The sequence below is a fragment of the Rhinolophus sinicus genome, chromosome 15 (genome assembly GCF_057876585.1).
Source record: "Rhinolophus sinicus isolate RSI-liver-muscle chromosome 15, RSI-T2T, whole genome shotgun sequence".
Lineage (NCBI taxonomy): Eukaryota > Metazoa > Chordata > Mammalia > Chiroptera > Rhinolophidae > Rhinolophus > Rhinolophus sinicus.
This window is the reverse complement of record NC_142515.1, coordinates 83,574,124-83,599,436: the sequence shown is the minus strand read 5'-3', so window position 1 is coordinate 83,599,436 and position 25,313 is coordinate 83,574,124. Positions and strand designations below refer to the sequence as shown.

General features: G+C 55.1%; 1 protein-coding gene across 3 annotated transcripts; it reads right to left on the bottom strand.

The window, feature by feature from the left end:
- Positions 1 to 546: 546 nt before the first annotated feature.
- Positions 547 to 25,313, bottom strand: PDE4C (phosphodiesterase 4C). Of its 3 annotated transcripts, XM_019736940.3 has the most exons (17): positions 25,262 to 25,313; positions 24,118 to 24,178; positions 19,629 to 19,825; positions 9,065 to 9,256; positions 8,468 to 8,504; positions 8,305 to 8,378; positions 8,067 to 8,119; positions 7,614 to 7,726; positions 7,442 to 7,535; positions 6,747 to 6,910; positions 6,454 to 6,552; positions 5,898 to 6,062; positions 5,719 to 5,818; positions 4,932 to 5,086; positions 3,470 to 3,592; positions 3,027 to 3,209; positions 547 to 2,548 (listed from the first exon to the last, which is right to left on the bottom strand). In XM_019736940.3, the coding sequence occupies exons 2-17, from the start codon at positions 24,157 to 24,159 to the stop codon at positions 2,162 to 2,164; spliced, it is 2,178 nt and encodes a 725-aa protein (XP_019592499.2). In that variant the 5' UTR covers positions 24,160 to 24,178; positions 25,262 to 25,313; the 3' UTR covers positions 547 to 2,161. The 3 variants fall into 3 exon arrangements, with proteins under 3 accessions (XP_019592499.2, XP_088648508.1, XP_019592500.3); XM_088792382.1 differs by lacking the exon at positions 25,262 to 25,313 and having other exon boundaries at positions 24,118 to 24,243; XM_019736941.3 differs by lacking the exons at positions 19,629 to 19,825; positions 24,118 to 24,178; positions 25,262 to 25,313 and adding an exon at positions 12,087 to 12,267.

Genomic DNA, 25,313 nt, shown 5'->3' with positions numbered 1-25,313 from the left:
ATGTATCTCAGTGCCTGGCTCGGGTCACGCTTTCTTTAAACGTTACCTGTTGTTGCAAAGAGCCTATTTTACCAGTGAAATTACAAAAGCTTCAGGGGGTTAAGGGACATGTTGAAGTTGTCAAAATCCATCTTTGGGGACACTGAGGATGGCACAGTGGACCTGACCCAGGCCTCCTGGAATCATGGTCTGGAGAACGTGGCAGACACGAATCAAAAAATCCCCCCGAGATTCCACCAGTTTCCAGCCTGGGGTGGCAAGTCAGGGAGGACTTCCCAGAGGAGAGGTCGCTGAGCTGAGACCCAAAGGATGAGGATGAGGGGAAAGATAAGCATTACAGTTGGTGGGCCAGCATGTGCAAAGGCCCTGAGGTGGGACCTTGCTTGGCGTGTGGAAAGCCAGTGTGGGTAGAGTGTTATCAGTAAGGGAGAGCAGGAGGATGCCTGTAGCCCAAATTGAAGGGGACTATACGAGTGTTCTTATGAACAGGTAGAGGAAAATCTGGAGGAAAATAAGGTGAAATGCTGAAGGCAGATGGTCTATGAATGAGGTTATAACAGAATTTTATTTTATTCTTTATGTTTCCATTCTTTCCAAATTCTCTACGGTGAACATGTATTACTTGTAAAGGGGGAGGGAGAAAAAAATTATAAATAATCATCCCCTAAATCTCTGCCTTTTAAAGGTCTGGAAGGAAATGCATCAAGTTCATGACCCAGATGACGTTTCTCCCTCTGTGGAATTTGATCATTAATTGTGATGATGATGAATTATCAGTGGAATCATTTAGGAATGAAGCCAGCTATTCTGGAAGCCAGAGGCTACTGCAAGGACCTGTGTCACGTATACATTTTCAGGCACTCTGGGAAGGAGGCAAGAGTGTGGGAAATAGTAAGCCTTCCAGAGACTGGAAAAGAACCTGAGACTTGAATGCAGAGCCAACTCGTCTGCTCCGAGTGAGGTCACTCCCGCCCCAGGCTGACCTCCAACGGGTGAGATGCAGGAGGGGCAACCGGCCAGGCGAGGAGGACCCGCCCCCCCCATTAGCCACACCTCCTGTCGCCAGGGGGCGCCGCTGGCTAAAGTCCGGCGCCCAATTACGTGGCCTTGAGCAGACAAAAGGACTGCTCCGTGCCTCAGTTTTCCCATCTGTGAAGCAGGTGTGATGCTAGTTTAGGGTAATAGGATTTATTTAACCCCAGAGAAACATTCGATGCCCCACGTTTCTAAGATATTTCAGGGCGGTCAAAGACACCACCCCTCAACCAAAGTTTACCCAAGTACTAGGATCAGGCCATAGGACCAGATCAGGCCCTAACTAGGATCTGGGCCTCAGTTTCCCCCAAGTACTGGGAAAACTGAGGCCCAAAAGGCCTCCCTAGGGGGAGTCTGGGGCACCTTCAGAATCAGGAGATGCAAAGACCCACCATGGGGGGGAATTGCATGTTTTTGTTGCTGTTCTATAAGAGGGGTAATGTGTGTGTGTGGGGGGGTACCAGCAGGAGGTCCTACAGCCAGAGAGAACAGGGAGCAGGTGCATCCTGAAAACAGAAATTACAGAGACTTAAAGCAATAACCGATACACAAGCAGGGACAGGCCACATCAGTCTTCAGAGATGCCCCCACACAGAGCCCTCTCTTTGCTGCTCTCTTGCCACCCTCCCCCAGAGCTCCAGAGCTAGGCTTGGGACTGGACAAAGCTTTGGTGCCAAAAATTCCGCCATTCAAGGTTCCGTTCTCCTGCAGGGAGCTGCCCAGAAGATGTATAGGAGGCACCTGCGGAGAGCATCTCCTTGGAGCTGACTCCCCACCCTCTTGCGCAGGGCTACCCCAGAGGCACATAGCAGGTGCAGGCCTAGCACATAGCAGGTGCCCAATAAACATCTGATAAAGAATGGAAGAAAAATGTGATGGATGTGGCTCAAAAGTGATCACTGGAGAAGTTGGGCCTGACCCAGCCCCAGCTTCAGAGCTGACTTTGGAGGAGGAGCGCTCTCTCAGCAGAGCCCAGGGTCAGAGTGGACCCCAGACAGATGCCTCCAATTTGACCCTGAGACTTGCCTATAACTAGAAGCTTGGTTGTCTCCCTCTGTGTGGAGAAGGCAAAGCGTGGGTCACCTGGGACCTCTTCCTAGAAAGTCTCCCCATTCACCAGCGGCTATTAGGTGCCAAAGGGCTCAGCCATCACATTGCCCTCATGGTCCACGCAGGGCTTGCCCATGGTCCTCTGGTTGTCCAGGCATAAGTCCCTAGGGTCTGGTCTGGCCTCAGCGGATAAGAGCTCAGTGTCAGGGGACTCCGAGGCCTCCTGGGCCAACATTCTCTCCTCCTCCTCCTCCTCTTCTGCCTCCTCCAGAGTCAGCTCAAATTGGAATCTGTCAGGGCCGCCTCGCTCAGGGCTGATGGGGTCCACAGGGCTGTGGGGGATCTTGCTCTGGTACCACTCGCGGTTGTCCTCTAGTGTGTCCAGAAGGTCCTGTGCATCTGGGTGGACCAGGTCAGCCCATGTCTCCCACAGTGGGTGGGCGATGTAGTCAATGAAACCCACCTGTGGGGTGGTACAGGGTTATGGGGGAAGAGGTTCACCCTGAAACCTAGACCCGTCCAGCCTCCAGGCCTTTTGCCCAGGTTGTTCTCTCTGCCTGGAATGCCATTTCCCAACTCCTACTCATCCTTCAAAACCCTCTTCAAACAACCCTTCCTTTAAGAAGCCTCCCCTCCCCATCTCTGGACTCTCCCAGCCTTTAAGTCTTTCCTTCCACCTCAGCCCTAACTCCTCATCACTGGATGTACGTGTCCCCCAGACTGACAGCCCCTTCAGGGTCCCCCACACCACTCAGAACAGACATTTCCAAATGCTGTGAGTTCAGATCCCTCTCCCTGCAGCCCAGGATGACTCCACTTGGCCCAGGGCAGACCATGCGCTTAGGTCACACTCCCTCATTGGCCCACCAGGGCTCAAGCCGGAGCTCACGGGGTCGGCTTGGCTACTCCTTTCCCTCCCCCATTCCCCGTCGCCTTCCAACCTGGGATTTTTCCACCGAGGCCGTATGCTTGTCGCACATGGGGCTGATGTCCAGGCCTGACTCACGCTCACGGTCACCCTGCTGGAAGAACTCAGCCATGATGCGGTCCGTCCACTGGCGGTACAGGGGCAGTGGCTTGGTGGGGTTGCTGAGATCAGCGCAGTGCACGAGGTTCTGCAAGACCTGGGGAGACCGAAGCTTAGGAGAGCTCGGGCCAGACACCCTCAGGCCCGATTAACAGTCTCCTACAGGCTGGCACCATGGACACACACCCCTCTTACAGGTGGGGAAACTGAGGCCTGGGAGGGGAGGGAATGGCTGAGGCACAATCACTTGATTCTCAGTGCCTCCATTTCCTCAAGTTTGGCACAGTTGATGCTTCATAAATGCAGCTAAATGAGAGGCGTGGAAACCAAGGCCCCGGGGTCCACCTGGCTACACACCTGGATGCGGTCAGAATAGTTGTCCAGCAACAGGACTCCCAGGCTCGTCACCTTCTTGGTCTCCACCATGGTCTTGAGGTCAGCCAGGAGGTTCATGTGTTTGGACATATCAGTAGCCAGTACCTGGGGCCAGGTGAGGGGGGCATGACAGGAGGAAGCATTGCTCCTGTCCCTCATTCCCAGACATCACACCCACTCGGACCCTCAGCCCTCTGGGCTTCAGCGTCCTCATCTGCGAAATGGTGGGATATAACGAGATTGGCTGCAAATCCAGCTCACAAGAGGGATTGAATCAACGGTCCCATCACCAAGGCTGTTGGGTTCACAAGATGCATCCCACCTGTTAAAGATTAAATCTGGGAACTGAGGTAAGATGTGTCTGAGGGCAGCAGTGAGGCCCAGCCCAGGATGTGGCCTGTGCAAAGGCCCTGGGGCTGGATATGCTGAGAAGGCAGTTATGGCTAGAGCAAGTGAACGCAGGAGCAGTGGAGGGTGGTGGGAGTGGAGAGGGCTTCAGAGAGGAGTAGCGGACTTATCTAGAGGGACATGGGAGCCACATGTGAACTTGAAACTGAGAGGGACCTGACTTGGTGCTCCCCAAACCTCCCTATGGCCACTACGTGTCTGGGAGAGCTGTTTTCAGCCATTTGGAGGGAAGTCTGGCTGTTTAAAAATCAGTTTTGCTGGACCCATGTGGACCCAGCCCAGAAGTGACCCACACATGGCCCATGGGCTACTCTGAGAATCAGATAAGTCTCAAAACTTCTTCCCAAACCTTCCATCTGCCATAAATGATGCTCCCACTGGGGGTGCTCACCGCCCAAGGCCCCGACTCGGTCTCACCGAACTTTTAGTTCCTCTTCCCTTGGACCCTTGATTTCCTCTGAGCCCTCCCCACATGCTGTTCCCTCTACTGGGAACACTCCTCCCCAGCCCATGGCCCTCTCCACCCTGCAGGCCCCAGCTTCAGTGTTCCTTCCTGGGGAACCCCTACCTGACCTTGAGCATCTCTCCATCACAGCTCTGCCCATGGGTCTCCATCATGGCTCCCACCCACATGTCCATCTCCCCCCACAAACCAGAGTCTCAGAAAGACCAGAACTGTCTTGGTCATTGAACAGGGCAAGCACACAATAGTTGCTCAATAAATACTTGTAAAATGAATGAATCAGGTACAAGACCCCAAAATTTACTGGTATCTCCCAGCCTGAAAAATATTAAATAAACAGACTAAAGGCTCAGAAAAAGTTGCACCTGAAACCCCAGAAGTTCAGTTTCCACATCGCTTGTCTGTGAACCACAGCCAGGACCTAGGGCCTGGACACCTCACTTCGGGCTTGGAAGGTCATTACCTCATTTTACAGACCAGGAAGCTCAGACTCAGAATGGGGACATGTCCGGGTCTGACTGAACCCCCAGCCAGGCCCAGATTGCCCCACCGCATCCATCACTGTGGCCTCACCATGTCAATGACCATCCTGCGCAGACTCAGCCGCTGCTTGGTGCTGAGGTTCTGGAAGATGTCACAGTTCTCTGCCTGCAGCAGCTTAAAGCCCACAGCCAGGTGGTGGTTCTCCAGCACTGAGGCATCATTGTACATAAGCGCCAGCTCTGAGTCTGGGGGGGAGGTGGAGAGCCTCAAGAACTGCCCCCCCAACCCACTCCACCAAAAGCCAGGTTTGGCGAATACTTGGCAAACTCCTACTCATGTATTGAAGCCCTAACTCCAATGCCCTCCCCCTCCAGGAAGCCTCCTGGGGTCCTGTCTCTCCCTCTGTCCATGCCCTGACGCCATAGGGCTGGGGGCATCTGTGTTCTGCTCTGCCTCCTCAAGACTGGGGACTCCTTGAGGACTTGGCATGGCAGGGGACAGTGCACAATGAGTGCTGGTTGAATGAACAACTGAGTTTTCATCTAATTAGATTCTGGGATCCTCAAATGAGAGGTCTCCACTCTCATCCCCAGCTCTCCTGAGTCATTTATATACAAGAGGTGCCCAATTAAGAGGTGCCCAACTTATTAACTGAGTTTTTCAGATATTTCAAAGGACCCTAAACTTTAAAATCTCAGTGGGCCCAGGACATGTCTGTCACATTTGTTATTCTCTCATTTATTGAGTATGTACTTGGACCCACTCTGAGAATCTAAGGGAGAGAACCTTTCATGAACAGGGACACCGGGCTCAAAGCAGGGATGGGGCCGCCGGAGATCACATGATTGACAGGTGGAGGCAGGGTCCCCTGACTCACTGGTGTTAATGAGAAACTGGTTGGAGACCCCAGGATGGTCCACATCATGGATGGCACTTGCAAAGATGGCGGCCAGGACTTCCAGGTCTGTGAACACGGCCTGAGTGGGCACAGACATAATAGGTGAGGGGCAGGCTCCCCGCACCCTGTACCTGCCTAGGCTGCCCATAGGGCCATACCTCAAGTGCAGGGGTGGCCAGAAGCACATGCGCGGACTGGGCCACATCGGCGGCGTGCAGACTGTTGTGGTAGGCCACATCGGCATGGTAGTGACCCTCCAGGGTCAGCAGGTAAGTGACAAGTGTGTCCGCTGGGATCTGAAATGTCTTGAGCAGGTCCCGTTCCTGGTCCATCACAGGTCCCCAGTCAGGACCTCAGCCTCTGGGTCCTGTTCCTACGCCTTCTCTCCTTCTGAACTCCTATCCATCTCACAAATGCCCCCTCTTCCAGGGTGCCTTCAATTCTGAACTCACTTGGTCTCTGTCCTTCCTCTCTGGTCCATCCCTGACTCCCACAGTTGTTCCCTCCAGGCCTTGGCCCAGGGCTGAGGCTTGTTGACAATCAGCAATGAACTGTTCAACCTAGTGAACTCCTATTCATCCTTCAATGCCCTGCTCAAATGATCCCATTCAGGGGTGTTAGGGAGGAGTTGAAGTATATGTATCCCTGAGGTTTTGAGGTAGGTGGGGGTGAAGGAAATCCAAGGGTATTGGAAGCCAAGGGCACAGGAGGTACCTGAAAGATGCTGAATATGATGGCTGTGAGAGGCCGGTTTCCACTTAGCTCTGCCACCTTGAATACGTCAAGCCCCCACTTATTGGTATCTTCTAGTTCCTAAAATTTGAAGAATTAGAGCTTGACCCCAGCCCAACTTCCCCAGAATCTGGACCTGCAGCCCCTCAGGCCCTAGGACTTATATTCAGCCCCATTTGCCCAGTACACAGATGGGCAAACTGAGGCCCAAGATAAGGCATCCAAACAGTTCCAGGACTCAAACCCGGGTCTCAGTATTCTGGTTAGGGACCCACCTTGGCCAGTTGCCCCTCCTGGTCAGTCTGGACCCCAAAGCGTGGGATGGTGGCTGTGGAGAGGCTGGCACTGTGGGGGAGCCCACGCAGGCTGCTGATCTGAGACATGGGCCTCAGGGGCTCTGTGGGGGTTCCCCTGGGCAACTCCACCTCAGTCTGCTGGTCTGTAGGCAGGGCAGGGTGGGGCTCAGAGAAGCCAAATTACCTGCTAGAGTTGTCCTGCCTAGCCTCACTCCAGTCCCGGACTTTGCCAAGCCTTGGGATCAACCTATTTTTTTTACCTGGATCAAAGTAAGCTCAGAGTAAAGTTCCTGTCTGGACTGTAGCTACCCCTTTCTTCTGTTCATGGCTGATCTTCGTGACCACTTCTACTGGACATGACCCCTCGGGCTCAGTATTTTTCCCCAAACAGCCCAATGTCCTTCCATCCCCCAAGCTGAAGACCCAGCTGTCTGGTTTCCTCCATCTCCTCCTTGGAAAACTTCTACTAATGCTTCAAAACCCTAGCTTTAATGTCCCCCTCTTCCTGAAAGTTCCTCCTGTTTCTCCCTCTGGTCCAGCCTTCACTCACGTAGCTGGGGGTGTTCATGTCTGGCTTTATCTTCCCCAAACTGAGCTCTGCAATAGAAGTCTTTCTTTTCTTCCTTCTTCCTACCTCTGTAATGTTGCCCAGACAGTGAGCCACCACAACTCACCCAGGAAGGTTTGGGAGATGTACTCAGACACCTGGTTCCCAGAACGGCTGGTTTCAGACAGGTGAGTCAACTCCCGGTTCAACATCCTCTTGAACTGCAGGGGAAAGTAAGGACAGTGATGAAGGGACACTGGGGGCAGAAGCAAATGATATTGGCCTCTGGTCCTACTCACCTTGTTGGAGGCCATCTCCCCCACCGAGTGCCGCGTCTGCAATGTCTCCAGCTGATCCAAACACCAGTCCAGCTCGCTCAGTGTCTCCAAAGCCAGCTTCTGCCCAGTGTCCTCTGGGGGCAGAGTCAGTGAGGGGCCTGCCCCACCCCACTCCGGGATTCCAAATCCCTTATGCCTCCCTCTCTACATTTGGACCCTGGAGCCCTTCCCAATGGGGCCACTTAGGACCCTACGATTTGAGTTGCCGATCTGTCCCCAAGTGGCTGTGTGACCATGGGCAGGTCTCTGCCCCTCTCTGGGCCTCAGCCACCCCATAAGACTCCATCCCCGAGGGTGTTTTAAGGGGTTACAATGAGCACAGCCTAAGGACTCAGGGGCAGGGGAGATCACCTTGGGGAGGAAACTCACAGCAGTACCCACAGTGGGAACAAGGGGTAGGAGCGGGAGCATTACCTGTAGGTGGAGGGGGCTGACTGCCAGATGGAGGGTTCCCGATGGATGCTTGCCTGCAGTACAGTCCGCTCAGGGGTGGCCCGCCTCACCCATTTGGCCCCGCCCCCCAACCCACCTTGTGTGCCTGCTCCACCCCCTCATCTTGGCCCTGCCCTTCTCTTCCACAGCCCCTCCCCGGTGCTGCACGTGAAGGCCTCTCCTCCTCGCCAGGCCCCACCCCCGCCCATCCCCTGCATACTTGGCTGCCGTGTGGCCTTGCAGGTGGGCTAGCACCGCAACGTTGCTCCGAACCGTCCGCAGACTGGCCAGGACCTGTCGGGAGGGGTATGATCAGAATTGCAAAGGGAGGGTGAACTCCGCCTGCATGGCTCACACGGGGAGAGGGAGGAGTGGGCACTCACCTGGGCAAAGGGTGTCACAATCATGTCTTCTCCATGTCTGTGGGGAGATGGGACACCAGAAAAGGTGACCAGGGAGACCTCCTGCGCGCTCCCATCCTCCAGCTTTTGCTCACACTATGCCCTCAGCTGAGCACATAGTGCCTTCACGACTCCTCCTTCCGGTGTCCTATTGGTCCCTGGGCTCCTGTCACTTGACTCTCCCCTGAAACCCACCACAGCCCCTCCGACCACTTTATCCCTACCTCACAAATGGGGAAACTGAGTCCAGGGCAGCAGGGGTGTTAGAAGCAAGACAGATATTATATTTCCCTTTGTATTATGGCTACCAGGAAGCTCAAATCAAGGTATTTTTTCTGTTGCTGCCAATTGTACTTAATGTTTCTGGATTGCCACCCAACCCCAGCCTAAAATCAAGCACAGAAGGTCCCCATATATCATTCTAGGTATGCTCAACTGAATAAATGAGCTGCCTTGCCAAACTCTTACTTAAACTTCAAAGCCCAGCTCAAATGGCCACTTGAAGGAGGTGTGCTGAATGGAGAAATAAAGGAAGGAAGAAGAGACAAGGAGGTACCATCCCACCAGCCGTGGACTCACAGGTCGCTGGCCACAGAAGAGTTCCGGGACATGGCCTTAGGTGAGAGTTCATAGTCACTGTCGGAGCGATACAGGAAGGATTCTCGCCGCTGACTGTACTGGCCAGGGGCCTGGACCACCCGGCCAAGGCCAGGCCCTGACTGAGGGTCCAGGGCGCTTCTCCTGCATGAGAGCCCATTGTCCAGGTCAAAGCTGGAAGCAGAGGTGGCGTGGTCAGAACGAGGATCCTGGCAAGCTGATGGCTGGTGGTGGCCCATATCTGTTCTGCCTCATTTTCTCTAAGGTCACATGGTGGACCGGGCAGGAGTAGCCTTCGGTTTGTCCACCTGCCCCACAGTCACACCTCTACTCAGTCCCTGTACTCAGGGACCCTGCACCCCTTATGCCTTGGTCTCCATGTCTGTACCTAGAGTCTTTCCACTAGGACGAATCTGGACTCTAGGATCTTAGTTTCAGGTCTCTCCCCAAGTGGCTGCATGAAACCATTGGTAGGTCTCAGCCTTTCTCTGGACATCAACCACCCCACATCTAATATGAGCATGGTAGACTCTTCTCTGAGGTCACTTTTAGGGCGTTCACTGAGCACCTGGGAGTTCATGAGGCACCCATACTACTAAGGAAGAAACAGAGCTCCAGATCGCATGGTAAGTTCACAGGAACTGGAAACGACTTTCTGGGCTCCCCTCTCTGGAGGGGCCTGGGTCCTGCCTAGATCCTGCCAGTTCCAAGGCCCCCCACAGCCAGGAGAGCACCGCACCTCCCTTCAACCCCAACCAGCTTTGTTCACGCCTTGGATGACCTGTCCCCTCCCCCAGCCCCAGACCCCACCCTCAGCCTACGTGGCCCTGCTCAATCTGGTCCCCTCCCCGACTCCCCTGCTTCATTTTCGGGTATGCCCTGGCTGTTCGCTTCCTCCTCTTCCCCCGAGGAGGCACGGCCTTTGCACAGGCTGTGTCCTCTTCCCAGGAGACCATCCTCCCCACAACGCCCCCAGCTCCAGGCAATCTCCATTCCCCACTTCCCAGCTCTCAGTGCTGCCTCTCCCTCCCGCCACACTCTGACTGAGTAAGGGGGGATCTATGCTCATTCCCAGTGGGGTCAGCGATCAGAGAGTGGGAGAGGGTGTGGGGCAAGAACAGAGGTGCTGGAGGGCGTGTTAGCAACCGAGCAAAGGGGCTGCCTGTGGGTCATGGGCTTTGAGAGGGTGTCAGGAAGGAGACAGGGAGACACCAGGGACCACCCACGACTTGGGGCTTCTGGCCAAGAGCCAGTGTCCACCTGGTCCTCCGCCAGGTGACCCCATCCGGGATTCGGCTGGATTCTCTCTGGTTCAGCTGGATTCGGGCTAGCTCGGTCAAGCAGGGCCGGGTTTGACTAAATTCTAGCTGATCACACAGGGTTGGACCTGGTCCAGCTGAGTTCGGTTGGGTGAGTTCGGTAGAACTTAGCTGCGTCCGACCGCGCTTGGGCAGGTTCGGATACGTTTGGGAACGTTCGGCTATGTCCGGCCTCAGTTAAGTTCGGGCGTGCTCGGCTATGTCCGACTGCTCTCAGCCAGTTTGGCTTCAGCGGCTCCAAGAGAAGCCCCGGCCACGCGCGCGCGCGCGCGCGCCCATTTCGTGACGTCACCGGGAGGGCAGGGCTTCTTAACCCTTCCCTGCCTGGCAGGGTCGCGGGGGCGGGCTGAGGGACGCTCCCAGGGGTGGGCTAGCAGAGGATACCCTAATCCGCCCTCCGAGGGGGGGGCCTCGGGGTGGCGACCCCTCCCCCTCCCCGCCTTTCCTCAAAGGTTCTAGGAAAGCGCATCTATGGATAATTAAGGAAATTGAGGCCGGGGGAGGCCACAGGGTGCTGGGTTCGAATCCAAGGAGCGGGCACAGAGGGTTAAGGTCTGGTTGCCGCAGGGAAGTTATTTTTCTTTCTGCTTTAAACTACCGGGAGCGGGGGGAGGTGGAGGCGGTCAGGCGGTGGTTCCGTGACGCTGGCAGCGCATAGTGAGGTCGCCCTGACTGTGGGAAAGGGGCCTCTGTCTATCGGTTAGACACGTAAACTGAGGCACGAGGTCATCGGAGGGACCCGCCATCCTCCACCTTCACCTTCTGAGACCCTGCCATGTCCCCAGAACCCTGGGCAGGGACTACCCTTCGCAGGTGTGTGGTGCAATGGGGCGCTCTCCGAGGCCCGGGACCCGACTCCCGGACTGCAATAGCGCCATCAGGGGCCACGGTCACGATTGTACCCACCCCCGCCAGCTGTCACTGGCCGCCATGTGACTTTGGAGAAGAGACCTCCAGCTGCCAAATTATCAAGGGGGTGCGAATGCAGCACTAACCCAGAGCAAGGTAACAGACATAGTCGGTGCCCACAAGCTCCACCTCTGACCCCAGCCTCGCCCCTGTGCCCCCGCGAAGTCACAGTGGTTTTGTGAAGGGTCGGGATTTGAACCCAGAGCGGTGAGGAGTCTTTCGAGGACGCCACCGAGTGAGGCCCCGCGGGTCCACTCTCAGCCTGGGACATGCAACTATTCTCTTCCACTGGGCACACCCTGCCTCAAAGGCCCCCACCAAACCAGGTCTTCCTCCTGGAACACCCAGGGTTTCCCGCGAAGCCCCCAGGCCATGTTTTCACCAGAGCCAGGATGGATGGAGGGAAGACCAAGGGGAATAGTGACCCTCACCCCTCCCCTCACTGCCGGGAAGCTCAGGCTGCCTGTCCCCGGCCAGAGGGTCAGGAGGAGAAGTGAGTCTCAGCCCGTCCTGCTCTGGGCCACACAGCTGGAAAGCGACAGCGGCTTGTTCCCCACTCCCCTCCCCGCATGCGTCCACTCAGCGGGTGGAGGGAGACAGAGATGGAGAGACAGAGTCACCATCTGCGAGAATCAGAGATAGGACGGGGAAAGAGATACCGAGAAAGAGCTGGAGGGGCAGAGCGTCCATGCTCTGACCCCCCTGACCCTGACCGTGCCCTTCCCACCTCCAGCCGGGTAGTTCCAGTGACCCTTCCAGCCCTCCTCTCGCCTCACCACAGTGGATGGGCCACGGTGAAGCGCCGCTGCAGGCGGATGCTCTGGTTCACCAGGAGCTTCCTGAAGAGCCCCGGGGAGCCGCGCGGCGAGTCCTTGGGGGAGTCAGGCCCAGGGGTCGGGGTGGGCGCGGTGGGGACCTGCATTACTGCGACAGCGTGAGGGCTGGACAGAGTGCAGACTGCGCGGGACCTTTTCTGGACAGCCGCGGGGGCGGAGCTGGTGAGGAGAGGGCAGAGGGCGCACCCGCCCCTCCTCACCGCTGCATCGCTCTGGGACGCCTCCACGGGGACAAACAGGGAAACTGAGGCACAAGGCCGGGCGCCACTCTGCTTCCCCTCTTTGAGGGCGGCCCAGGACCCTGATTTTTCTCCATTTTCCTCTGTCAACATGTCCCACATTAATGCAGCTCACTGAGCTAACTTGGCTGAAAGAGTGAGACACCAAAATCAGAAAGGGAAGCACTCTCCATTATGAGCAGAGCACTGGAGGCAGGGAGTTTGCTGAGGGGCTGCCCAGATCCCACACAGAGATTCCAGTCCCACTCAGTCCATTTTCCAGATGGAGAAACGAAGGGCAGGAGCACAGAGCAGAGGGGCTGCCCAGAAACAACAAACTCTTACTGCTTTGCCAGGTAGGGACACGGAGACATAGGTGGTAACAAACACAAAGCTTCAGGACAGGAAAGGGGGGCTTGAAACCAGCTCCCCCTCTTCTAGTCCCCCTTCACAAGTCCCCACATGACCCCTGTCCCCTGCTCTGACATTCCCCAGGCCCTGTCTCTGGATCCTTTCCCCTCTCTTGCTGTCTCCACTGGACAAACATCCGCACTCCACTCCCGTCAGACCTTCCGTTCTGTGAAGCATCATCAGCTGCCTCCCCCGCCCCCAAGAAGGTCCCTGGGGGGCTGGGAAGGGAGGCCTCACCTTTGGTGTCTGGGGAGACTCAGGGGCCTATACCAGGTGTTCTACTCTTGGAATGCTGGGGTTGGGGTGCCCCTGCCCTGTTCTTTAGGAAAGGAAATCAAGGTTCAGAGGATGTCACACTCAGAGGCAGGAACTGGAACGCCCGTGTCACTGGCAGAGGCCACCAAGGCCCAGGGAGGCTGGGTCTCCCAGCTGAGGCCACAGAGAAGCTCTGAGCCCCGCTGCTGTGGGGTGACATCCCCCACTGCCTGGACTTTGCCCCTGGGGGACTGAACCAATTGTGGGGCACCCACATGTCTGGCACACTTAGGAGAATATGAGATACGGCTCGGGGTGATCAGGGCTTCAGTGGGGGAACCTGATGTGCCACAGGGAGGAAACCCTGACCCTCTCCTGACCTCACAGCCACACTATTATCCCCATTGTACAGATGAGAAAGTGGAGCCTCAGAGAGGGGTCAGGCTGGGGCTCAGGAGGACAAGGAGTCCCAAACGCCTGGCCAGGAGCCCCCTTCTGTCCCCATGGCCCTGCAACCAGACACCTGGTGGGAACCAGACTCACTGTCCCCAAAACAAAAATACCATCTGGAGCTGCTGTGGCTGCACCTAATTATAGCCGGTCCCCAGGGGCTAGAGGCTGCCAGGATTGGCCTGATGGAGACGCTGGGGTCAGAGTCTGTCCGAGGAGCCCTGACACCACCCTAGTCCCATGGGAAGGGCTTGCATAGCCTCATGTCCCCAAGGAGAAACTGAGGCACAGAGGGATTCAGTCCCTCCCCTGAAGCCACAGATGTGAAATGGAAGGTTAAGACTAAGCACATAATTACAAACAGTGCTTCCTACTTGCCTGGCTCTGAGCCAAGGACTGTGCATGTAAAAGTCACTTGATTTTTGGAGCAACTCCCAAAAGTGGGGACTATTTTGCTCATTTAGGGAATGGGGAAACTGAAACACAGACAGGTATGTTCACTTGGCTGAGGTCACACAGCCACGAGTGGTAGAGATTGTGGGATCCCTGGCCTGAGCCCTCTCCCATGTAATGCTTAACTGGCTCCAACTCCTCTGAAGTCCCAGAGGCTTCTCTGACATTAATATTTTATCAATAGTTTCATATTAATGTTTCACTAATAGATTCAACTGTAAATATTTTATTAACAGTTTTAACAGTAATGAGTTATTAATAGCTTTTTGGATGGAGAATCTGAGCCACAGAGCTGGGACTTAGCATTGGAATCCTGACCTGCCTGATCCTGGGAGACCCCAAACCTTGCCCTGCAAAGGGCAGAGGCTGAAGGAGGGGTGGACACAAGGACCCCCATCCTGACTTTGTCCCTGTGTGCTGCGTGACCTGAGGAGGTGCCCAGCAGTCTCTGGTGCCTTTATCCCGTCACTGTCTCTATTCCCCCCATTTGAGCATCCCTGCCCTGGGTACGCACTTTTCTCCTTTGCCACTTCCTTTGCCACTTCCAGCGAGACAGGAAGTAGGTGCTGTTATGCCCATTTTACAGACAAACTGAGATCTGGAGAGGAGAGATGACTTTCCCAAGTCCCCATGGAGAGTCTGGACAGAGACAGGAGAGTGGGGGCTGAGTCACATTTGTAGATGCTCACATGGTTTTGATCCCACCCTCCTCTGCTCCATACCCTCCTATGGCTCCCTATTGCCCCCTCATCTGAATCTATACCTCTCCAGAAGGTCTTGTGAGGCTTGACCCCTGCTGGTCACCCTGCCCCTTTCCTCTTGGCTCACTCTGCTCCAGTTTCATCCCTGTTCCTTGATGTTCCTAGAACCAGCCAGGCTCATTCCCACCCCATGCCCTTGCCCAAACACTCTTCCCCTGCTGAATCTTCATCTTTCAGGTCACAGCTGGAGAATCACCCCCTCCAGGAAGCCCTCCTTGACCAGCCAGATAAATATTCTCAAAGCACCCTCCTCTCACAGGTTCAATTTCACATTTTGTATCATGATTATTTGATTTGTTTCTGCCTTGCCCATCAGCCTCTCAAGGATAGGACAAGGTCTGCCTTGCTCCCAGCTGTGCCTTCGAGGCCCAACACTCACTATATGTTCAATAAATGCTTAAGAAATAAATAGAGAGCCTCTGCTCCCACCCTCCAGCCACACTATTCTGTATTCAGCTCCTCATACACCTGATCTTCTTGAGTCTGAGGCTTTGCACAATCTGTTCCTTCTAATGGGCATACCCTTCCCTGCGCTCCTCCTGGCTGACTTCTCTTCATCCTTCAGGCTAAGCTTAGATGCTACCTCTTCCAAGCAGCCCTTCCTCACCCCCTACCCCCCAATGCTGGGTCAGAAGCCTCCTCTGGGCTCCACAGCACCCTGATCTCTCCAGTTGGTATGAGTCTGTCTCCACTATCATCCTGTGAGCACCTGCTTGCCCATGGCTGTTTCCCCAGTACAGGCCTAGCACACAGTAGGTGGCTAATAAATGCTTGATGAACAAGATGCTAGGACCCTCCCAGACCCAGATGAGCCACCTGGGGCAGTGGGGAGGAGAGCCACAGTGGGAGACCAAACTCCCCTACAGAAAGTTCTCAAAACAATGCAGAAAGGACAGAAGTGTGTTTGAGTCTCATCGAAGCTAGTTCCAGGGAAGACTCGCTTGCTGGGGAGCATGTAGCAGGCTGGCCTTGAACCCAACAGCCCTGAGGACTGAGCCCCTCCCCTACATCAGCACATATACGCATGGACAGGATGCACAGGCCCGCACTCACCCCCCCACACACAGGGACACACTCCTTTCAGAACCTTCCAGAGCCACGTGGGCTCTCCCCCCACCCCAGAAGGGCCCAAACCCAGTCTCTGTTTGTTTTTTCTTGAAGATGGAAAATCATGAGTCACCAGGAGAGGGGGGGCAGGAGGAGCTGAGGGCTGGGTGGTGGGGGCTGGGGGCCTGCTGGATCACCTGGGAAAAGCTCCAACCCCTCTGGACCATGGGGCCCAGCTGCCCCAGATGCCTCTTAGGGCTGCTAGAAGTCCAGGCTGGTGGCTTAGGCCAGGCTTGTTGGTCAAGAAGCCAGTGGGCCCAGGAGGTGCATGGACCAAGGTGGGAGAAAATGAAGGTCTAGAGAGAAAAATAACTCACTTGAGGTCACCAGCCTGATCTCAAGCCCAGGACTGTAGATCTGGCCTTCTCTGGCTTCACCTCCCACCTAAGGAGGGCCTGGGGCTCCTGGACACTGGTCCTCTGCCCTCAAGCCATGGCGGAGACTCCTACCCCTGGCCACCCCCAAGGTGCCTGTTTCACCTGCTGTTTCTCTCTGTCTCTCTCTGATCTTTTATATGTAACAGAAGTAGCCCCTCCCCCACTTCCACTCCCCTCCTCTTGATCCCATCATTTTTTATATGGAAGAAATATCCTGTGCTCAGGCTCCCCAAGAGTCTTCCTTGCCTCCTGTAGGCTACGTGGGCAGGGGGGCTGGGTGGTGGTGGTGGCAGGACAGGCCACAGAGGAGGCTCCTCCCCCCAGGGCTGTGGACCACCTGCCCTGGCCCTCTCAGATGCTCCAGGTGGCCACGACCCCACAAACATCTGAGGATACTCCAGGAGCGAGGACAGTCCTCCCGTCCACACACCCACAGGCAACACAAGGGGAAACACACAGATACATACATAACCGGAGTACACACACCAAAATACATCTGGTCACCCACAGAGATGCAGCTGGCTGTGGAAACTCACCCAGCAGGTCAGAGAACACACAAGGTGGCAACTGCTCACTCTCACACACACACTCAGAGGCAACCACACCTGGCACAGCGGGGCACACACTTCTACCCCAGCTCCACCCCACATAAAACCAGCATTTTCCTCCAAAGCACCAACCTCAGCTAAGCCTCAGAGACCTCTGCTCCCTGAAGAAACAAAGACCCTCTACCACTCCTGCCAGGTCCTGCGCGCCCTTCTCCCACGCCGAGGGAGAGCCCTACCCCCCCCCCCCCACCTACCGCCTGTGGAAGGAGGTGGGCCAGGAACGCTGCGACTTCTCGAGCCGGGGCCTCCGGTCCCCGTCCCAGTCGCTGCGGCAGGCAGACTTGTCCTGGTCCGAGTGGAGGGGCTGCTCTATGCAGATGGGGCGCCGCAGCTGCCGCCACAGGTGTTGCGGGGACCGGGCTAAATCTTGGAGGCTGAGAGCGCAGTTCAGCTCGCTGGATGCCTCTGGCCCTTCTTGGACCCCGAGGTCTCCATGCGCCAGAGGAGGGGAGCAGAGAGAGCAGGGTGTGGGAGCGGTCCCGGGAGCGAGCAGTGTCTGTGCCCAGGTCAGGCCAGGGCCAGGGGTGGAGGCGACAGTAAGGAGCTGTCCGCACAGGCGGTACTGAGAGGGAGAAGGTAGAAATAGGGGCTCACGGTGGGGCTGACACTGGGGAGCTGTCCGTGCCTCGTGGTGCTGACGGATAGCAGAGGAAGAAGAACTTGGGCGTGGGGGATGGAGAGAGGGGCTGGGGAGACCCCCAGCGCTGAGAATGGTCTGCTGTTTCTCCTACTGCTGAACAAGAAAAAATCAAGACATGGGCTTGGAATGGAGAAGACAGAAATTGCCCTCGCTCTTGCTGCCAAATGGAGAGCAGGGAGACAGGGTCTCGGGAGACCCCCAGTGACAAGGCGCTGTCCCTGCTTTTGATGTTGAAAGGGACGAAGGTAGTACAGTCAGGGGCTTCGGGTGGATGAGATAGCGAGGGAGTGTCTGCTACCTATTGGTGCTGAAGCCAGGGCAGGGAGACCGGTTCCAAAGCACTTCCAGATCAGGGCGCCATCCGCCCTGGAGGTGCTGAAGGCTTTACAGCGGCGGGTCCTCAACCCTCCCCAGTGACCGTAGCAAGAGGAGTCTGGAAGCAGAGTCAAGGGCTGTGGCCTTCAGAGGTAAGCACAAATGGCTGTCTTTCCATCAAGCTCAGGAAGGTAGGCTTAGCAGTTCAGTCCTAGGTGGGGTTTCTTTGGAGCCTTAATACACCCCCCCCCCACCCATGCAGGGCAGGGATCCGGGAAGGATAGAGAAATGGGGAGGGCTGTGGCAGCACCCTCACATGTCTGGGGCACTGCCTCTGGTTGGGGCTGTCAACAGTGGGAGTAGGTAGAGAGGGGCACCCTTTTATAGCCACACAGATGCCCAGACCCTCATCAGAAACAGCAAGATCTCATTTGCCCTGTGACAGCCCGGGCCCTCCCTCACAGACCTGCCCCTTCCTTCCCTAGTTCTAGGAACTCAAGGCCCTGCCCACCAGGCATTCTAATCTCACGGATAATTTCCTGAGAAATGGCAAAGGGAGGGTGAAAGTTTTCTATCATGGTTAACAGAAGTAAATGTGGACAGAAACAGGGCTGGGCAGTGTGGGCTCTGGGCTCTTTGGGGCCACTTGATGCAGCACGTTTGGGAGCAGGAAGAGTCCTCATCTTTTCAGAGGGCTCAGGAGGCTATTACCCCTGGAGACTCTACCCTCCACCCTAGTTGTGTCCCCAGGATGGAGAAGTGGAAAACGTTTGGGCCAGGGAGCCCAAGATGAAGACCAAGCCCCAGGATTGCCACATCTTGTTGGGTGATGCAAAACACAGGACTCTTCTCTGTACTTTACTTTCATGGTTCAGTCCCTGCCCTCCCTCTCCATCCCCTACCCTCCAAAACTGACGGCGAGGGACAACTTGGCCTTGGGGGGGGGGACGTGGGTGCTGATACTGGCTAGCTATCACGTCCCCTCCCAAAGCCTGGTTTTCTATTCTGGAAAGTGGGGCTAATGATGGTGTCCCCACCTCTTGGCATCATTGCAAGGATGAAAAAGGATGTCACTTGTGAAGCCACGAGCTTCACAAAGACCAGGAGCTGTCCACACCAGGTCCCCCTCTCTCTTACCCTCTGCTGGTGTCCACCAATGCCCAGTGTGTCTATTTCATAAATACCTTCTGAATCTGCCTACTTATCTCTAGTCTGTGGCTCCTGCCCTGATCCAGGCACCGTCATCTTCTGTCCAGAACTGCCTCCTCGTTTGGCTACTGCTGCTTCCACCCCTGCCCCTGACAGTTCTCTCCACAGCAGCCGCAGGGAATTTTTTAAAATGCCAATAGTACAACTCACTCCTTGAAAATCTACCTATGGCTTTCCCTATTGCACTCCATGAGGTCTTGTGTGGTCCAGCCCCTGCCCGACGCCTCAGGCTCCCCTCCCACCCTCCAGCCACACTAGTCTGTATTCAGCTTCTCATACACCTTGCCCTCCTAAGTCTGAGGCTTTGCACAATCTGTTCCTTCTAATGGGCATACCCTTCCCTGCACTCCTCCTGGCTGACTTCTCTTCATCCTTCAGGCTAAGCTTAGATGCCACCTCTTCCAAGCAGTCCTTCCTCACCCCCTACCCCCTCCCCCAATGCTGGGTCAGAAGCCTCCTCTGGGCTCCATGGCACTCTGATCTCTCCAGCTGATATGAATCTGTTTCCACCATCAGCCTGTGAGCATCTACTTTCCCATGGCTGTATCCTCAGTACAGGGCCTGGCACATAGTAGGTGCTTAATAAATGCTTTCTGAACAAGTTCATGAAAGGCCCAGCTAGACGAGATGCTTTTCTCTCTCAGGACCGGCTCCCTTGATCCCCATTTGCCTCCTCACCTGCCTGCAGCTGGGCAGTGGCTTTGCTCTGTTCCTCGAGCCCCGATGGTAAACACCACACAGGCGCTGGGCTCAGTCTCTGCAGGGTGCCCGAGGTGGTTCGACAGTGGTGGCAGCAATGAGAAGCATCTCCGGATGATATCACTGCCAAGGGGACTCATGGGGGCTGAGCTAGAATCTGCAGACTCTTGGACCCGCTGGGGAGACAGTGGCAAGACATTAGTGAGTTTCCAGCCATGGGACCTCCCTGGGACCCTGGGGACCATGAGGCTCTGAGATGCCCTCACCCAAATACCTGGACTGGCCCAAAGAGCTGTATTTCAGCCCTACTTATCCCCTGACTTTAATTCTCTGAGCCCCATCTATGAAATGGGAAGTTGGACCTCAACCTTGCAGTATGCAAATAGTGTCTGGCCCACTACAGTCATTGCAGAAATAATTATTAATTAATTAATAATAATATATTTATTATTTATAACATGTAATATATACTGCTATTTGTTATAATAATATTTGTTGTAATGGTATTCTATCCTATGTACATTATTGATCAAAATATAAAAATAAAACATGCAGTAAGTAAACAAGTGAATAACAAGGACAGTACTAATAGGTAATCTTTCTTGCACACTCACTCCACATAGGTACTGCCCTAAGGATCCCTTGCAGATCCTTGAGTGTGCAAACTTACAAGGGCACAATAAAGCCATTTTATACCATTATCTTCATATAATTCAAATAAGGAAACTGAGGCTCAGAGGTTTAGTAATTGTCCAAGGTTGCAGTTGGTAAATAAATGGTGGAGATGGGATTCTGGATTCTGAGCCTCAGTTTATTTCTTGAAGGAAGGACTGTATAAGAGAAATTAAAGGAGATGTTTGCAGGCATGCTCTGAGTAAACACTTAAGACATTTTAGAATCAAACGATCAGGTTGAATTGATGAATCCGGAGTGTGAGCTCTCCAGCCCAACAAATCTGAGCTGGGTTCAATTCATGCTGTGTGGTCTAGGGCAAGCATGCCTCAGTTTCTCCCTATGTGAAACAGGGATGAAAACTGTACCGATTCCCAGGGTCCTTGGTGATAAAAGGACAGGGTGGGTGGTGGCCCATGAGCCAGTCACCGCTGTCCGTGGTTCTGACCCCAGGACGCGGCACAAAACCTGGAATCCACAGCCGAGGGAGTGTGTGCTAGAGGTCAAAGAAGTAAATGGAGCTGTGGAAGAGGTGGAGCTTAGAAGGGAGGCCCCCTTCTCCTGCTCTGCCCCTGAACCTCACCAATGAGTCTGTCTCCACCATCAGACTAAACATTCAGATGGGGAAACTAAGGTCTAAGACCTCAAGGCTGGTCGGGGCCAGAGCCAGGGCAAGGGGTTGGGGAAGAAGTTGAAAGGAGTGCACACGAGTTCATGCCTCAGAGCCGCTAGGTGCAGGCATAGGGCATAGCTCATTTCTACTTCTTTTTCCCGTGTCACAGAGGAGGATGTTAATGCTCAGAGAGAAATGACCTGTTGAGGGTCACACAGCTGAGGGCCACTCAGCACACGCATGCACACGGGCACTGAGCAGCCCTCAGCTTTGTGGTCCCCAGCTCTTTGCACCAGTCTGATCCTTCTAGGACCCAGGATTCCTGACTGTCTCCCCCACTTGAGCATGACTGACCATCCCTACCCTATCCCACATCCTACCCTCACCCACGGGCACCTGAATTCTGAAGCAGAAATGTAAGTAATCAACACTCAGCCTCCCCCTGGTGGGCAGGTTCCGAGAAGCTGGGAGGGTGTTCTGGGAAGGAGAGGGTAGGGTGAATGTGAACAGTGGGGCCCCTCCCAGGACAGGAGGCCCACGGATGTCACCTGCCCGTTTTCTGCTCAGGGAAACTGAGTTCCACCTGGGAACACCACTTGCCCACATTCGTATTCATTCATGTATTCCTCCAATAGATATGAAAAGATAGTTCCCATCATGCTAGAAATAAAATTAAATCTTGTGGGTCGGCTCGGTGGCTCAGGTGGTTAGAGCTCCATGCTCCTAACTCCGAAGGCTGCTGGTTCGATTCCCACATGGGCCAGTGGCCTCTCAACCACAAGGTTGCCAGTTCAACTACTCGAGTCCCGCAAGGGATGGTGGGCTCCGCCCCCTGCAACTAAGATTGAACACGGCACCTTGAGCTGAGCTGCTGCTGAGCTCCCAGATGGCTCAGTTGGTTGGAGTGCGTCCTCTCAACCACAAGGTTGCTGGTTTGACTCCCGCAAGGGATGGTGGGTTACGCCCCCTGCAACTAGCAACGGCAACTGGACCTGGAGCTGAGCTGCGCCCTCCACAACTAAGATTGAAAGGACAACAACTTGACTTGGAAAAAAGTCCTGGAAGTACACACTGTTCCCCAATAAAGTCATGTTCCCCTTTCCCAATAAAATCTTTAAAAAAAAATTAAATCTTGTAATGGCCTGGAGACTGATGTGGGGGGGAGATAATGTCACTCAGGCATAGTTAGGGGACTTTCTGAGGAGGTAACTTTGAGCTAAGACTTGAAAGAGGAGAAGGAGTTGACCAGAAGAGAGCTCGGGAAACAGCACACGTGCAAATGCCTGGAGGTGGAGACAAGCTGGTGGATTTAAGGAACAGCAGAAAGTGAGAGTGGAGTGGGACGTTGATGCAGGGGTGTGGTGAGGCGTTGGGAGTTGATTCTGGGAGTGGATTAAGAGCTTTCCAGGGATGTGATTTGCTTTGTGATTTTAAGAAGCCCCCTGTGTGCGCCTCAAGGAGCAGGGACTGCTTAGGGCCGGGCAGAGGCTGGGCAGCCGCTGGCGGGACATGGCCCATGGGTGGATTTGGGATGTGTTTTGGAGGCTGCGAAATGGGCCATGGCTCTGGGGGTTTTACAGAGGACTCAAAGGTAACTAGTGATCATGACAGGTGACTGGTCATTTCCCAGTGAACTAGTAGTCACAGTTACCTGGGTGGGTGGGGCTACAATTTCCCGAATGGGGAAGATTTGTGGGGAAGCACCAAGAGCTGAGCCAATTCAGGTTTGGTTTGAGAGTCACGTGACTCCTAGGGGGAGCCAGTGGAGACAGCCAGATGTTTGGGTCTGGGCTTGTGGAGGGCCCAGCTGGTTTTGATTTGTCCATCTTGCTGGTGCTCAAGATATTAATATGTGCTGGCTCTGGTGGCAACCCCAAGTTCTGCCTCTAAGACAAACCCCAAAACTGTCCCTTGCCTGCTCCAGTGGCTCCCAGCCCCCCTAGAATAAAATCCACGCCCCTCATGGCAGTCCCCAAGGCCCCTTTTGCCTTGGTCCCTGCCCACCCCACCACTTTCCTTCCTCTCCCCTCACTCACCCCGCCCCCAGCCCCACCAGCCTCCTTGTGGCTGCTCCTTCAACCTGCCTTGGGGCCTCTGCAAGAGCTGTGATTTCTGCAGAGAACACCCTTTCCCCAGCTCTCCCCACGGCTGGCTGCTTGTTTTCATCCATTCTTTAAATATCACCTCCTCGAATAAGCCCTTCCAACCTCACCTGGGCAGCCTCCTTCACACTCACCTGCCCCCATACTTTATCCTTTTTCTTCGTTTAGCATCTGTCTCCCCAGCCCTGGAGCCTCTGTGTGCCCGATGCCCAGCAGTGGCCCACACAGCAGGCATGCCGTGGGAATGACTGATGCTATCAAGTGAGTGTGTGGGGGTTCCCGTTTACAGAGGAGGAAGGTGCAGCTCAGAGAGGGAGCCAGCTGCCAGGGGTCCCTGGGGCTGCCTGCCCAGGGCCTTCCCACACACCACGTTAAAGAGGAAGACACGGTGTGTGGGCTGTCGCAGCAGTGAAGGCGTGGCTCCACCACAGGGGTTCAGAGCACAGACAAGGTTCCCCAAGGCCCAGGTTCAAAGCTCGCTCAGCCTGAGGGAGGGCTGGGCTGGGCATCGTTTCCTAACCTGTAAGCGGTGGCTACAATTATCCTTCTCCCATAGAGAGCTGCAGCGTGAATAAATGTGTTAATATGTTGCAGGGGACCGGCTCATCCTGACCTCTCTCAAACAGCACAATTTTAACCCATTTTTTTTACACAAGAAAATAGTCCCTGAGAGAGGACCAGCCACACAGACGTCAGTGATTCAAATCCAGCTCCTGCTGGATGAGCTCCCTACCTAAATCCTGCTAACTACCATCTTTTAATCCTGTCTCAGTTTCCAAAAATGGGGCTACCGGCCCCGCCCCAAAGGTGCGGCCTCCTTTCCTTGGGCAATCCAAAACCTGGCATCCAGGTCTGAGTAGTCCCTGCTAACCCTCCTCTGCTGGTCCCTTACTCCCCAAAGCAGTGGCTGCAGCCCTGACTGGGCTGGACACCTGGAGTGAGCCCTAGACTTGTAGTGGCCTCTCTGGGCCTCAGTTTCCCCACTTGTAAGCGGGTCTCCAGGCAGTTCTGGGTGTTTTTGAGTAGGTGGGTGCTGGGATCCCTCCCCAATGCCCTGTATAGGCCACCCCCCACCGCTCACCTCACTTAGCAGGAAGGAGAGCGCCGTCCCACTGCGCCGCATGCTGCAGGCGTCTCTGAACCTGGGGAGATGGATGTGAGGCCCCATGGCCCTGGAAGCCCAGTCACGCCCCTGTGAGACACTCCTAGATGGGGAGTTCACTCTTGCACCCTGCAACCTCTCCTGGAGCCCACAGATGCTCAATTAAGATAGCCTGGGTCACCCACAGCACAGACACCAGAACGGAAGACCACTTAGACTTCTGCGGGGCCTCTGTCCAGGCGCAGCAGCCTGTGCCTTCCCAAGCCCCTGCTCCACGCTCTGCCGGGTCAACAGGGAGCATCAGGACCCTTGGGGAAAAGGCCCTGGGTCCCGTGGGGAAGTCATTCAGCTCCCAGCCCAGCTCTGGAGGGTTTGGGGACCCTCGTCCACCACCTGAGACCCCCCCCCCATGCACACAAGCTCTATGAGGCCTGGATAAGCCTGGCACTCACTGCCACCGCTGAGTTCTATGACCTCCCAGGGAGCAGGGGAGGGGAGGACTGGACCTGCCCAAGAGGGCGGTCCAGGGTCCCCTCCAGCGGAGCCCCTTAACTATCTGAGTGCCAGGACTGGACTGGACACACCCACATACCACCCTTAGGTCTGAGCCAAGAGGTGGTGGGCAGAGTGACCAGGAGGCCATCAGGGTGTCACCAAGACCAGTGTGAGAGAGAGTGGCTGGGGGGTATAGGGGGGGACAGGATGGGTGGGTGTTAAGTTTAATTGTTCCTGTGTTTTCTTATGAGAAAGGGAGAGAGATGGAAGAATGGAGAGCCAGAGAGAGAAAAAGGGAGAGAGACAGAGACAGAGAAGGACAGAGAGATGAGGAGAGACACAAAGAAATGGAGAGACAAAGACAGAGACAGAGATGAAGACAGAGACACAGAGATGGAGAGAGATAGAGAGAGGAACAGAGACAGAGAGATAGAGATAGAGAAGAGAGATAGAGACAGAGAGAAGAGAGAGACAAAGACAGAGAGAGGTACAACTTTGATGTAAGAATGGGAGGATTTTATCAGCTTGGGGTCTGGGACCATGCTTGACAGCAGAGCCCATGAAGTGTGATCTCAGGGGTTTGGAGGTAGCCCTCAGGGGTCCCTGAGGCACCAGGAAAGTTGCTCACCATGCTGTGCTGCCCCAGGCAGATTGATGACCCTCTCTGGTCAACAAGCCCT

Excerpts from the sequence above, each read along its gene's own strand:
- PDE4C (XM_088792382.1), bottom strand. The coding sequence starts at position 24,204 with ATGGGGCCTCACATCCATCTCCCCAGGTTCAGAGACGCCTGCAGCATG. Across the intron at positions 7,727-8,066 it reads TCAGCCCCCTCCACCTACAG|AGGACACTGGGCAGAAGCTG; the intron begins GTAATGCTCCCG and ends CTCTGCCCCCAG. Across the intron at positions 6,911-7,441 it reads CATCTCCCAAACCTTCCTGG|ACCAGCAGACTGAGGTGGAG; the intron begins GTGAGTTGTGGT and ends CCCTGCCTACAG.